The sequence below is a fragment of the Pygocentrus nattereri genome, chromosome 4 (assembly GCF_015220715.1).
Source record: "Pygocentrus nattereri isolate fPygNat1 chromosome 4, fPygNat1.pri, whole genome shotgun sequence".
NCBI classification, from domain to species: Eukaryota; Metazoa; Chordata; class Actinopteri; order Characiformes; family Serrasalmidae; genus Pygocentrus; species Pygocentrus nattereri.
In genome coordinates, this window is record NC_051214.1 from 10,110,274 (window position 1) to 10,125,336 (window position 15,063).

The 15,063-nt window shown below is 41.6% G+C and overlaps 1 protein-coding gene across 1 annotated transcript in view; it reads left to right on the top strand.

Annotated features, from left to right (window-relative positions):
* The first annotated feature begins 503 nt into the window (after nt 1-503).
* Nucleotides 504-15,063, top strand: part of lrp11 (low density lipoprotein receptor-related protein 11) — a 28,044-nt gene continuing 13,484 nt past the window's right edge. Inside the window, exons 1-2 of the mRNA XM_017697728.2 lie at nt 504-1,334; nt 8,580-8,737. Of these exons, the coding sequence (XP_017553217.2) occupies nt 701-1,334; nt 8,580-8,737 (792 nt within the window). The 5' untranslated portion in view covers nt 504-700. The remainder of the gene's footprint in view (nt 1,335-8,579; nt 8,738-15,063) is intronic.

Below are 15,063 nucleotides of genomic sequence, written 5' to 3' on the forward strand. Positions count from 1 at the left end.
TATTGTTTTAATTACCTGTGGCCACAAATTAATATAAGGACGCCAGGAGTTATGAGAAACTTCAATGTATTAATTCGTGGCCTCCATATGGTCACTTGTGTCCTCGGTATATTAATTCGTGGTTATTATTTGGTTCTTGTCACCTCGGGGGCTCCGTACCAGCTACAAGTGCGTAGAATACAGGAGCATGGGAGCCGCTTTGCGGTGACGTCACCCTTCGCTTGCTGCAGGATTGTTTGTTTATGTCCTCGACAGGCCTACCGGTGACGTCAGACCAGACACGGTTTTTTGCAAGGATGCTCTCTCTCTCTCTCTCTCTGTCTCTCTCTCTGCTCTGTCTCTCTCTCTCTGCTCTCTCTCTCTGTCTCTCTCTCTCTGCTCTCTCTCTCTGTCTCTCTCTGCTCTGTCTCTCTGTCTCTCTCTGCTCTGTCTCTCTCTCTCTCTCTCTCTGTCTCTCTCTCTCTCTCCCCCTCTCTCCTTCTCTCCTCCGCTCTCTGCGCATGCGCGTGCTCGCGGCGCTCGCGCATCCCCCTCCTCCGAGGACCAGAGCCGAGTTTGTTCACCTGCCGAGCCGCGCGCTTTGAGGAAAACGCCGGTTTGTGTGCGCGCGCGCGCCTCTGTTCGGGTATAAACATGGCTTTGTGCGCGCGGAGACGATGCTGATACGCAGGGCGGCGTCCGTTACTTTCTTCACAGCGCCATGAGGGAGAAAACCGTCGCGCGCCTCCTCGCGCTGCTGCCGCTGCTGCTCTGCTTTGTGCTCTCGTCGTTTCCGGTGAGCTCGCGCGCCGCGCGCTCCTCCTCTCCGCTCTCGGACCTCAAGAACAAGATCAGCGGCGTGGAGGAGCTGCTCGAGGAGTTCCGCCAGCAGCTGCAGCACGAGGAGCAGCCGTACGCGCGAGCGGGGCAGCAGCAGCAGCAGGAGGAGGAGGAGGAGGAAAGGGACGATGAAGAGCAGCAGGCCGGAGGAGGCACGTGCCTCGGCCACTTCGACGCCGCGGAGTCGCGCATCATCCGCGCGGCCGCGTCCATCGAGCGCGGCGCCACCTTCCTGTCTGCGCCGAGCGGCGCCAGCGGCCCGGCTGACTGTCTGCGCGCGTGTTGTGCCGAGCCGCGCTGCACCGTGGCCGTGGTGGTGCGCGAGGAGCGCGCGGCGCTGCGCGACGGGCCCCGCTGCTACCTCTTCAACTGTACGTACCGCGGCGCGAGCGTGTGTGCGTTCTCGCCGCAGCGCGGCTTCACCGCCTACAGCCGCAACGGCACCGCTGCCGCGCTGAGGAGGCCCGCGGAGGAGAACGAGGAGGAGGACGCAGGCGGAGAGGCGTGGATGAGGGGTAAGAGAGGAGACACTGACAGGCAGAATCAACACAAGCAGCAAAGAAAATAGTGTTGAAATAACAAAGTTTTAGATGAAAAGGATTAAAGGACCCATCTTGCATATTTTCCCCATTTACATTTTACAGCATTTAGCAGACGCTCAGATCCAGAGCGACTTACAATTTGATCATTTTATACAGGTAGACGAAGGTGTGGACAAAGTGTTAGGAGTCTTGCCCAAGGACTCTTATTGGTTTAGTGTTTACCCAGGTGGGGATTGAACCCCAGTCTACAGCGTAGAAGGTAGAGGTGTTATCCGTTACACTAACCAACCACCATGAGATCCGTTTTTGCATTTGTGTGGTTTTATGCACCAAAAACTCATGAACTATTATTTACGTACTCATGTTCAGCCTCTTTTTATCCTTTAGAATTGAACAGGCTGTTTTGGTTACTCTACCGTCAAGACTGGTATATGTAAATGAGAAAAGGGTGGCCTGCCCACTCCAGGTAAGGGGAAAAGACCTGCCCCAGTTGGAAGAGTTTAAGTACCTCAGGATCTTGTTGATGGGAAGAGGGATTGTGAGCTCAGCCACAGGCTGGGACAGGCGGCAGCAATATGTGGACTGTAATAGTGAAGAGAGCTGAGCCATAAGGCAAAGCTCTCTGTTTACTGGGCATTCTACATCCCATGCCTGACCTATGGTCATGAGCTTTGAGTAATGACCGAAAGAATGAGGTCATGGTCACAAGCGGTGGAAGTTAACTTTCTTTGCAGGGTGGCTGGCTGCACTCTGCTTGAAAGGGTGAGAAGCTCAGTCATCCTGGAGGACCTCAAAGTAAAGCCACGACTCCTCCACATTGACAGGAGCTAGTTGAGGTGGCTCAGGCGTCTGACCAGGATGCCCGCTGGTCGCCTCTCTCTGGGGATTTACCAGTCACAGCCTACTGGGACGAGACCCCGAGGTCGTCTTAGGACCTGCTGGAGGGATAATATCTCCAAGTTGGCTTAGGGTCCTCTGAAATCAGCTGGAGGAAGTTACAGGGGGGCAGGGTCATCTAGGATTCTTTGCCCTCCCAGCTGCTACTGTGACCCATGTAAATGAGCTCTGTTCTTCTTGGCTGCCCTTTATAGAGCCTCATTCAAACGGGTGAAACACTTCATAACTTCAGCTAAAGCTAAACTGGTGTAGACTGAGGAGGTGCACATACACTCAGTGAGCACTTTACACTACACTAATACTAGGGACTAATACTAGGAACACTACACTAATACTAGGGAGGTCCTCCCTTTGAGGAAGGTCAGCAACATAGACTAGGGCATTCAAGCGATAATTGATTGGTGTGCCATGAAAACATACCCCACATCATTACATCACCAGTCTAGACTATTGACACAAGACAGGCTGGCTGCAGGGATTCATTCTGAACCCACAATCAAGTTTCATTTCCTCAGCTGTCCAGTTTTGATGAACCTGTGCCCGCTGCAGCCTCAGCTTTCTGTTCTTGGCTGATAGAAGTGAAACCTGATGTGGTCTTCTGCTGTTGTAGCCCATCCACCTCAAGCTGTGCATTCTAAGGTGCTTTTCCCCTCACCACAATTGTACAGAGAGGTTATCAGTGTTACTGTAGCCTTGCTGTCAGCTCAAGTATGGCCATTCTCCATTGACCTCTCTCATCAACAAGTCTGTCCACAACACTGCCCCTCACTGGATGTTTTTTCCTTTATGCACCATTCTGAGTAAGCTCTAGAGACTGTTATGTGTGAAAATCCCAGGTGATCAGTAATTATATAAATACTCAAACCACCCCGTCTGGCACCATCAATTGTGCCACGGTCAAAATAACTGAGATCATATTTTTCCTCATTTTGTTGATTGATGTAAACATTACCTGAAACTGCTGTTTAGTGCCTGCACGATTTTATGCACTGACCTGCTGCCACATGATTGGCTGGTTAGATAATTGCATGAATGAGTTTTAAAATAGACATCATACCAAGACAGATGGCAGGATGGTGTTTTCTACCCATCTTCAAAGCCACAAATAAGCTTTGAAAATGGTCAACATTGGGTTCATCTGTGTGGTTCTCCAAACACACCGGTTCTCCTCCATTTGTGAGTCATTTCAATTTCTTTACTCTCGTAGTTGCTGATATGACCTAGTTAGACTGAAAAATAACCAGTGTTGCTTCACAGTGTGACCTAAAAAGAAGATGCTGAACGGTTTGTCTGGCTGAACTACAGTTTTATCCATGTTATGAAGCAAGTTCACTTCTAAATAGACAAAGTCAGCAAACCCACCTCAAGAGAGAGGGCTGGTGTGGCTTCAGTGCAGCAGCACTTGGTCAGATTTCTTTGAGTTTGTCTTTTTTTAATGCATAGAAGAAAGACTGAATTTAGAGGTATTACAAATGACCAGTTACATGAGTGGTTGTATCCTCCCGGAACGACTGTGTTGCATTTTGGGATACAGGATGTCACAGAGAGCTCTTGCCATGTCTTGGTAAATTTGGCCAGAGTGGTACGTCATCCTGGTGTCTTTGGCGTACTGGAGAAATTCATGTAGGTCACATACGCATATAACTTACTACTTTTGGGCGGAATCAGTCAACAAGCAGTGCAATTAAAATGGACTGACAGCCATTTCTGAACATTTGGGGGGCGTATGCAGCATCCCACCCATTTCTACTTTTTTATGTGTAAGAATAAAAAAACTATTATTTCATTTATTTTGATGATCAGAAAATGTGGAAATCTTTGGACTGAGAGTTTTCCTACAAAGAATATTCAGTACCATTTTAAAAATTACATACTCATGGCCCCCTTGGTGGCTCAGAGCCTCAAGCATCTGCTTATACCACTTACAGCAAGAACCAGCTCTGGGAACAGGACTGCTATTACTGCAGCAACTCCAAGTACAGCCAGTTCCATTAGACATTAACTCCACAGTAATTACTGTCAGACTGAATCGCTTCAATTACAGCCCCTCTGCAGGTAAAACAGACCCTGCTCAAATAGCACTTAAACGGGAATTGCACGGATCGTTTTAATTTCATCATAAATAATTAAGATGTAAACAAAGTCATTCAGAGTGGTTTTATGTGAAACGCTACGTTCTAGAGAAACATACAGATTTACAATTGTTCACAGTGGTGGGGATAGGAACCAGACGTCTGGAGACGTTTAATGTCTGTAAAGGCTAAACCAGAAGAAGCTGTTACATGAAATGGTTTTGGAAATGTTGCGTGATGCTTGAGACTTTGTTTTGTGATCTGGTTTGGCCTAAAATGTTTTTCAAAAATACAGTAATGGTGGAGCATTCTATGGCAAAATAGTACTTTAAAAAAGTCACTTTTTTAACCACTATTTTACCATTATCAGTATTATGTGTCATCACTGTAGGAACAACCTTGTATCTCTTACACCTTAACAATTGAATTATGTCAAAATGAATGGAATTTCTCTTGAATTGTCGATTCATGCATGCTCTTAACCATTAAAACCCCAGGCTTATTAAATAATAAGTCTTATTATTCAGTAACTACAGGAGCTTATTGAGCTGTTCTTAGGTTATAGAAGTGTGTAATAAAACTCTACACTGCCTCCTTCACACTACTGGACCAGCTGAACTGCTGTTTAGTCAGTGGTCAATCATTTATAACGCAATGTGTGATTCAGAGAGTTTCAAGGTGATTTTGCAGTGCTAGAGTGAAGTCACATTAAATGGACATTGAATGGGCTTAACTGGAGATGCATCTCCCTGCCCCAGAGTCTGCTCCCCTGCTCTCATTGCTTTGACAGTCGGATTAAGGATGAATTCTGTACTTTTGCTATTGTGTTGCAAATGGTTCACTGTTGACACCTGACATTGACGGATGACTGACTTATGACTGTTTACGTCAAGACCTCGTATGCTTCAGCTAGACAGTGAATACAGGTGAGTGAACATTAGCAGGCCTTAAGTAACTTAAACTATCGTTAAGCCAAAACTGTGTAACCCTATTGAACAGATATGGTGCTACTACTCACATTTCTGATCCTGATGACGTTTGATGGTGTGGTTGATGGTAAAGGCAGAATTCCACCGAGTCTTCCACAGATGGAATGATGTGTACACCGATGCAGTATTTACAAGGTAATTGTAGATGTCTGGATTAGTGTTGAGTGGTACTCAGCGATGTTTCTCGATATCTTGATTTGGAAGCCATCTCCACTTTTGTCGTTTTTTTAGTTTTTGTCATAATTTGAAAAAGTCTGTTGTCCTTTAAATTATTTGTAAATTTCATGACGAATGAACCAAAAGAAACGGCCCAAAATTACTTAAAAAAAATTCTGGTTCCTTTGATTTAATTTAAGTGTATTTAATTTAATTTAATGTAAGTGCCTTTTTGTAATGTATTGAAATATGAATGTATACTTTATTGGATGTGGTTGGTCAGTGTAGTGGTTAACACCTCTGCCTTCCACACTGTAAACTGGGGCTCAATCCCCACCTGGACAAACACCCTACACTATACCAATAAGAGTCCTTGGGCAAGACTCCTAACACCGCCTTGGCCTGCCTATGTAAAATGATCAAATTGTAAGTCGCTCTGGACAAGAGCGTCAGCCAAATGCCATAAATGTAAATTTACATTAAAAGTAAAGTATGTTTTTTCTTCTCCTGTTGAGATATGAGGTTTTCATCCAACAACAGCGATATTCTTAAATTACATTTAAGTGATGTTGAGATACATCTTCTGTGCCCACAAGTGCATTTCCATCTAGATTGGAACAGCTTGTGTTGCAAACTCAGTTAAGCAGTTGTTAAGAACTTGCAAGATATTTTAAACTCCAACTAGCAGTGAAATATGGGTAACCGTTCAGTCAACATTTAAAGTATGTTTTAGCATTTGCTTAAGTTATAATATAACTTCATGCTGCAATTAAAGTGCATTTAAGGACATTTTAAATTATTTTTCTGTATCACTAATCACACTTAAATTCGTTCAACATATGAAACATCTTTGTGTGTACTTTTATGAAACATAATTAAGTATACACCCAAATACATTATTAGGAATAACTAAACACAACTTAGATATACTTGAAATACATTTAAGTAATGTTGAAATTTGTCTGTCAAGTGCTTTTCAGATCTAACTCAGACCAACTTATGTTGCGATAAAGTTAACTTAAGTAGTTGTTAAGACACAACACTGCTAAGCAGTAAACATTTTAAATGCATAGTAATAGTCATATTTGATTGCTACATTTGAGGTATATTGCAACTAAAATGTACTAAGGCATATTTTAACAGTCATTGCTGTAAAATAGGCTTCCAAATAGCACACTTAAGGCAGTTATATATGCTTTTGTTTAAGTGTGCTTCAATATATTAAGAGATATATTTATTCAGGTGCATTTCTTTAAAATCATACTAAAGTACCATTTAAAATGTGTACCCAAAAATGCCAACAAGTATATTTGTATTTCCATACAAAATACTTTTAATTTGCTTTGTGTACTTAAGTATGCGTTTTTTTTCACACAGGCAGTGATGTTGCGTAATTCATTGTGCTCTGTGGGTTAAAAATCATGAAGAGTAGTTGACACCGTTGTTTAATAAGCACATCTGTTGTGAATGAAATGTTAACTGTTGATTTTGTGAGACATGTTTATGTCACAGTCATTAGGCAGCAGCAGTAAATCAAACCACACAGCTTTGTGAACAAAGGCTTGTAGTGATAGTCTGCTTCTAAAGACAGACTAATCATATGACTTCTGTGTTTAGCATGTGACAGATGCACGCTGTGTTTACAAAGTGACTGTCAGTGAGTGTTTTATAGCCCATGTGTCAAACATAAGGCCTGTGTGCTGAGTCAGGGCCCTGGCACAATCCTATTTGGCCCACAAAATGTATTTTATTTTCTGTTAATATCACAGTGCACTGCACTACAATCCCCAGCGTGCAATGCAGCATAATGTGCACTCCTATCCCCAAACACCAACATGAATCTAGGGGACAGCAGTTATGGCACAAAAGAAAAGATGCAATGTGTCCAGTTCAAACAAATCTGGGGAGATTTTAAGAGGTTTAAGAGTTGTATGTGTATAATGTTGTCATCGCTCAGGTGTTCATGGAATATTTAAAGGTCCACTACATTGTAGTTTTGACAAATTTAAAAAGTTAATTCCAAAATTGGACACATTTGGTTTAGACTGATGATGGCAGGAAAAGGGGTCACTGAAAGGTCTTATCCAGGGTGTTCACGTCATCAGTGTTATACCCCTGGATACATTCAATAACCTTGATCAAATATTGATTACTTGCAAGAATAACATATCAAGCTCAGTGGATGTTCTTGCAAAATGGTAGCGATTTATGTGTATTTCCAGCGCAAGTCCTCAGCCATTATGGTAAATGGTTAAAAAGGTCTTTCAAAAGGAGCTTGAGGCTGGTGAAGTAGCCACCATGTCTGAAACTGAGAAAACTCAGAAAAACCAATCATATAACAAAATGAAGAAAACCCAGCAGTCTGGGCTTCATGTGTGGGAGAACTGCAAACGAGTAACTACCACTCTGTGCTGTTAGCTCAGAGGTCTTTTTAAGTGAAGCTTAGAAGACCCAACATTTTACACCATTGCTTGGAGAACACTGTTTACAGCTTCTTCAAGCCTGACAGTAGCAGGTCTCATTAGGCAGCTCAGAAAAAATGCTCAGCTCAGTTAAATCTTATTGTGGACCATGGAAACCTTTGTGGTCGTCTGTGTGGGCCACAAGTTCCAAAAGGTTGGGAAACCCTGGTGTAGACTGCTGCAGATATGGATAAGAAAAAAGACAGTACTGGTGTTTAAGTAGTGAGTAGTCGCAATACATATTGATCTAAAACCAATATAGGGCTGGCAATTTCACAGAGGGGGGATTCTTGTCTGTTTTTTTATCCTTACATCCCAAATTTTGACCATGGAAATCCAAGCCAATGTTTGTAATTTGGTATATAATACAGCCCCACAAGTGGACATATGTTGCAGTCAGTAGCAAACTAGTTTAAGTAAGATATGCTAGACTACCAGTTACTTTAAAATACTACAGTAAAATCACTGTTTTTAGTATATGCACACATATTTATTACACGTTTTAGTTTATTTTTAAGTGATCATTTTGTTCTATTCATAAAATTGATTTAGTCGAATTACATCTAATTTGATTGATCGAGCCGATAAGTCTGGATTTAATCCAAGGTTTTAAGAATTGACATTGATGTTTTTTTTTACCAGAGCTGGACGAACCCCCTCGTAGCGATGCTGGACAGGATGTGGTGGTCCAGCTGCCTACAGACTGGGCCATACTGGACGGCAGGGACAGCATTGATGACCATGGCATCATGCGATATGAATGGGCACTCGTTAAGGGAGATTCCTCCGTCAACATGAAGGTAAGTATTCAAGAGTACACAGTAAAACCTGGGTGTGTTTACTCAAGGCATGCAGCAATGGGGAAGTTTTTAGGCCAGTAACAATATTGTTGTTGATACCGACAATAATAACCAATCATTGTAACTATTAGTTAATTATTAATCTTCAAGTTATACTGGAATATGTTTATGAAGTGCAGTGAATGTAATACACCTTGAAACTTTACAGATGCTAGCTGCCTCATATTCATTAGGTTTTATGGATTAGTGGTGTTGAAAGTCTTTAATGAGTTTCCATCTTAGTTAAACAACTGTTGCAGGCTTCAGTTCTGGAAATGGTGAAAAACGTAACAGATGTCAAGTTATCAGATGTCATTCTAATGGTGCACAAGTAATCCATCCATCCATCCATCCATCCATCCATTTTTCAAGCCGCTTCTCCGTGAGGGTCGCGGGGGGGTGCTGGAGCCTGCTACACAAGTAATGATAAATAAAATTTCCATTTATCTGTGACAAATATATCAGATGCCAGCAGGTATTCTATTTTAGACCCTTCACAGTAACCCCCCACCTCTGCCTTGATGCAGCTGATTGCTGATTTTAAATGTAAAAGTTTCTCATTTTGCAATTTCCATGCTTTTAAAGACCTCAGAAATGTTTTTAGTAGTAAACTGCTCTTGGATGGCTTATTTTAGATATATAGACTGATATTTCTGATATTTCAAGGTTTACTTTGTGCAGAGTTCAGATTATTTTTTATTGAAAATACAGGCTTTCTTAGTACGTCCAGAAAAAGCTATTTGTGGGAGGGGGGACTATGTAGCAGCTGGGCTTCAACCTATCATGGGCCAGTACACTAAATTTGCTGAAATGTTCTTACCACTGCACAACATGCTTATGCTACTTATTTGAGATGTTTGGTGTGCAGTGAGCTGCAAGCTAAAATACAAACAGAGACGTTGTGAACGGGAAAGCTCGGAACACTCAACATGCTGTCTGTTTGCAGAGAAAGCCCCCCTCTTCAGTAAAAAGGGCCAGTCAGCTTTCCAGTTAAGCTGGAAAACTGGAAAAGACACCCTAAGTTGTGGGCATCTGTGCAAGTGCAATAGTTTTTCTTGGTTATTGAACAAAGATTTTTGTCAGATTTTACCACTGATTTCAAATATGTAACAGTTATTTGGCCTTGAGTTTTGATGATCTCTCTTAATTAAAGCCAATACGTTTGGGGAAAATATCTAATTGTGATTTGTGATTTTATACTAATATTGTGGGTCCAATTTAAATTGTGATTACTTTCTACAAATTAAGGTTCAGGCCTGTTTTTTTTTTTTTTTTTGGCCTTAGGCTTGAACCCTGATTGTAGTGTGCCAGACTGCCAGTAAGTTGTGGTTGTGATGTCACAACACGTGGAGGTTTGGTTGCCACTGATTAGTCTTACTTATCTTCAGGCATTTCACAAACTCTGTTATTAAGTTAAGTTCGGTTTCCCCACTTAGAGCATCATTGTTGATAATACAGACTATAATTTAAAAACTGCAATTTCACTGTAAACATGATAATCCTTTCAACCTGGTCTTGTATGAGTGGAAATAACTGCCCGGTGGCTTTGCCAAGATGGCCGCTAAGTGGACAGAATTTTCTCAAAGGACTTTGCTAGAAATTGACGCACAGGGGGCCTGTTGACAAGACACAGTGTTCATTCTCTACATCACAGAGGCTGATTTCTCCTGTCAATCTAGTCCACCGTGTTCAAGAGTTCAGACAAAGGGAACTGATTGTTGTCTTTGTTGGATGGTAGACATTATCAGGATCTAAATTAGCTGATAAACACTGGAGGAATACACACACAGAGCCAGAGAGCCACCAGCAATATTGGCTTATTGCCTACCAACGCCCCATCCTCACGGAAAATGGTTGGAGATTCTGGCGTAATTGTGTTTGTGAGAGAGGGCTTTCCTGTACACCTGCTCAGCAGCACAATAGAGGTATTGTGAAGCTTCAGTGTGTTCACACATACAGAGCAGGTCTCAGACATACTACTAGCACAGATACAGCACACAGTGTGCCTTTAAAATAGGCTACCATTGCAGTATATGCTCACATATACTGCATATGAAATTAGTTATTTACACAGAGCAGGCTGATTTGATTTGATATGTAGTCCCCTCAAATGTCCAAAAACGGCCTTGGTCCTGGTCCTTTATGCAGTTTGCCTGATCTTACTTTACCCTAGTATATACACCGATCAGGCATAACATTATGACTTTGTTTCTACGCTCATTGTCCATTTTATCAGCTTCATTTACTGTATAGGTGCACTTTGTAGTTCTACAGTTACAGACTGTAGTCCATCTGTTTCTCTGATACTTTGTTAGCCCACTTTTACCCTGTTCTTCAGTGGTCAGGACCCCCCATGTACCCTCACAGAGCAGGTACTGTTTGGGTGGTGGATCATTCTCAGCACTGCAGTAACACTGCCCTGGAGGTTGTGTGTTAGTGTGTGTTGTGCTGGTCTGAGTGGATCAGACACAGCAGTGCTGCTGGAGTTTTTAAACACTGTGTCCACTCACTGTCCACTCTATTAGACACTCCTACCTTGTCAGTCCACCTTGTAGATGTAAAGTCAGAGACGACAGCTCATCTGCTGCTGCACAGTTTGTGTTGGTCATCCTCTAGTCCTTCATCAGTGGTCACAGGATGCTGCTCACAGGACGCTGCTGGCTGGATGTTTTTGGTCGGTGGACTATTCTCAGTCCAGCAGTGACACTGAGGTGTTTAAAAACTCCAGCAGCACTGCTGTGTCTTATCCACTCATACCAGTGCAACACACACTAACACACCTCCACCACATTAGTGTTGCTTATTATAGAACTACAAAGTGCCCCTATATAGTAAGTGGAGCTGATAAAATGGACAATGAGCAGAGAAACAAGGAGGTGGTCATAATGTTATGCCTGATCGGTGTATATACTAGGGTAAAGTAAGATCAGGCAAACTGCATAAAGGACCAAGACCAAGGGTGTTAAAACAAAGTTTTAACAAGAATGTAAAAACCCCCAGGTGAGGAAGAAACCTCGGGAGGAACCAAGGCTCACAAGGGGGGACCCATCCTCCTCTGGTCAAACTACCTACAAGTGATTATACTACTAATATTAATAGCAGTAGTATTAGTAGTAGTAATAGCTAGGAGTCTATGAAAACATAAATGTAGTTTTTCGGGCAGCTAAGCAGGTGGTAGGGTAGGGTAGGGTAGGCAAGGTAGGTGGCGGTAGCTGGTGCGTGGGCAGCCGGTCTGAAGTGGGTAGCAGGAGGGCTCAGCAGTCAGTTGTCCTTCAGTGTCCGTCCGGACATGTGGGCAGTCGTATACTCTGAAAAAAGGCAGGGAGATGGATTTAGTTTTATTCTGTTTGTTTGTACGTAAGGTTTGTTTGTACGTATGGTCCTACTGAACTTTGTTTGATCAGGAAAACACTACATTTGGTAACACTGACATGAGTATGTCATAAACCTGTTGTGGCACATGTTATCATGAGTTGTCTTAACAGATTTTGTTCAGTAATATAACAGTGTCATGTTGCCATTACTGGTAAAAGACAGGTGTCATAATGTTTGATTTCATGACGGCTGACTACAGTACACAGCCATAATTAGCATGTGACACAAGCTGTCCTGACAACAAACATTATGACCTATTGCATGATAATTAAGTTTGGCTTAACATAATGCAAAAAAAAAAAACAGAAAAGGAAATGGAAAAACATACTTTACTTTTAATGTACAGTACTGTGAGAAAGTCTTAGGCACCCAAGACATATTTTCAAAATCTATCTGTTTGTGTAGTATGTGTTTAAATTTGGATAAACAAAATTGGTAGAATATTAATTCATAAGATATATATATATATATATATATATATATATATATATATATATATATAATAGTGATTTTCTGGGTGTTAGTTTGTTTGTTTAACCATTTTCATACCTCTCCTCGAGGAAGCCCAGTATTACAGTATTATATGTAGTTAAACAGCAGCTCCTGGTTTGACCAATCAGTGCTTCAGTAAACTGAGCTCATGATGTAATTGATGATATTAAGGAATCTCTGTGGCTGCTGTGAATGTGTCAAGGAAAAATATGGACCCAAGAAATTCTTGTTACCTTTTATTGTTTTTGAGTTTATTTGAATTATGAATACAACTTTATTCTAATGTATATTGTGATAAACTCACTGCTGAGGTCAGTTGTTTAAAAATTTGCTTAGATGCCTAAAACTTTCGCACAGTACTGTATGTCAGTGTAACGAGACTTTTTTCAAAGTCATTTTAGGCCATTAGTCCATTCGTCATGAAATTTACACACCATGAATAATGAAAAATATGCACGACATTTCATATCAAATCAGCATTGTATATAAAAACTCAGAAGACGCATGTAGGTCAGTATGCACAGTAAATGAAAGGGATATATTTGCATTGTGGATATTGTGGCCTGTATCACCACCACTTTGAAGAACACTGAACACATTTCTCTGGAATGGAGCACTTCACCTCAAGCCACTCTGAATGACTTTATTAACATCACAGAGACTTTTTTCAACTGCCGAATAAACTGTCTTTTGTTTTATTATCTTGTCCACTGATCTGGTGAAAAGAATCATTTAAATTATTCACATGATGTGCTATCAGCATTTTGATTTGTTGTTTCATGGACATTTGCTTCATAATGTTAAGACGTTTGCAACTGTTGCGGCTGAGTTTCAAGTCAGTTGCAGTTTGCCTGTTACATTATACAACTCAAATGCAGTTTGGTTTCATGTAGGTTTCAAACAACTACAGTTGGGTGACTACAGATAGTTTCCCTGTGTAAAGCCAGCATAATAGTAATGAAAACATGAGAACAAAATCTGTCATGACAACTTTCACAGCATATGCCATCTGCTACAGCATGTTTTGACATGGTTATGTCAAGGTTACATAGCAAGGTTCAAGTAAAGTGCTACCCAGTATTTATTGAATTCTTGGACTAAACCAAAACAGAAATTCAGGACAGAATCGACCGAAAACCTAAATCCAAAAATAAAATACAAAATAAAAAATTAAATTTGTTACAGTACATGCAACAAAATCCACATATGCATAATTATATACACTCACTAGGTACAGTTGCTTGTTAACACAAATAGCTAATCAGCCAATCACATGGCCGCAACTCAATGCATTTAGGCTTGTAGAGGTGGTCAAAACAACTTGCTGAAGTGCAGACTGAGCATCAGAACGGGGAAGAAAGGGGATTTACGTGACTTTGAACATGGCATGGTTGTTGGTGCCAGATGGGCTGGTCTGAGTATTTCAGAAACTGCTGATCTACTGGGATTTTCACACACAACCCTCTCTAGGGTTTACAGAGAACGGTCCGAAAAAGAGGAAATGTCCAGTGAGCGGTCAGTTGCGTCGATGAAAACGCCTTGTTGATGTGAGAGGTCAGAGGAGACTGGGCAGATGATAGAAAGGCAACAGTAACTCAGTGTTTAACAGTAACTCAGGAATGTTTCCAACATCTTGTTGAAAGTGTGCCATGAAGAATTAAGGCAGTTCTGAAGGCAAAAGGGGGTCCAACCTTTTACTAGCAAGGTGTACCTAATAAAGTGGCCAGTGAGTGTATATACTTTGAACTTCAGCTGTGTCATGTGAGAGTTTTTCATCATTTCAAAAACTGAATCTACAGATGTTGTTGCCGTGCTGGGAGAGACTTTTCTTTCTGCTTCTGTCGTTTTGCTATATTCTGCATATTGAGCTGGATATTCGGATTGTCAAACTGGTTGTGGAGAAGTTCTTGGGTGTTGTGTTTTCTCTTTATTGAGAAAAAAAAACATGAATCAGTTGTGCGAAGTTTTTTTTGCTGAAACTGCGAAATAGTTGCAGCCAAAATTGCTGCAAATCTACTGCTGCTCAAACAGTTTGAATGCACCCACACTGACTGGTGCAGGAGAGCAAATGATAGTGTTTTTAATCGCTGTTTCTCGTATTTCCTAACCACAAAAATAATTTGTGAAGCCTGATCAGCTACTTGCATTTCTATGCGACCTCTATGTGAAATGGACTTTTGCAAGCAGTTGCCGGATTTACATGCCATTACTGATCCTAAGCTATTTAAGAGCTTACCTTGAAACATAATATAACTTTTAAGTGAGTCATCCTCAAGTGTTTGCGGACACATACCACTGTGTTTCACATGGGTCTGTTTTTGTTGCAGTCCTATTTTGAATATTGCTTGCCCCTACGTCAGAAGAAGAATGATCTGTGGTAGGTTATTTTGCATGTAGGTCAAAGTCGACAGTTCTTGGCC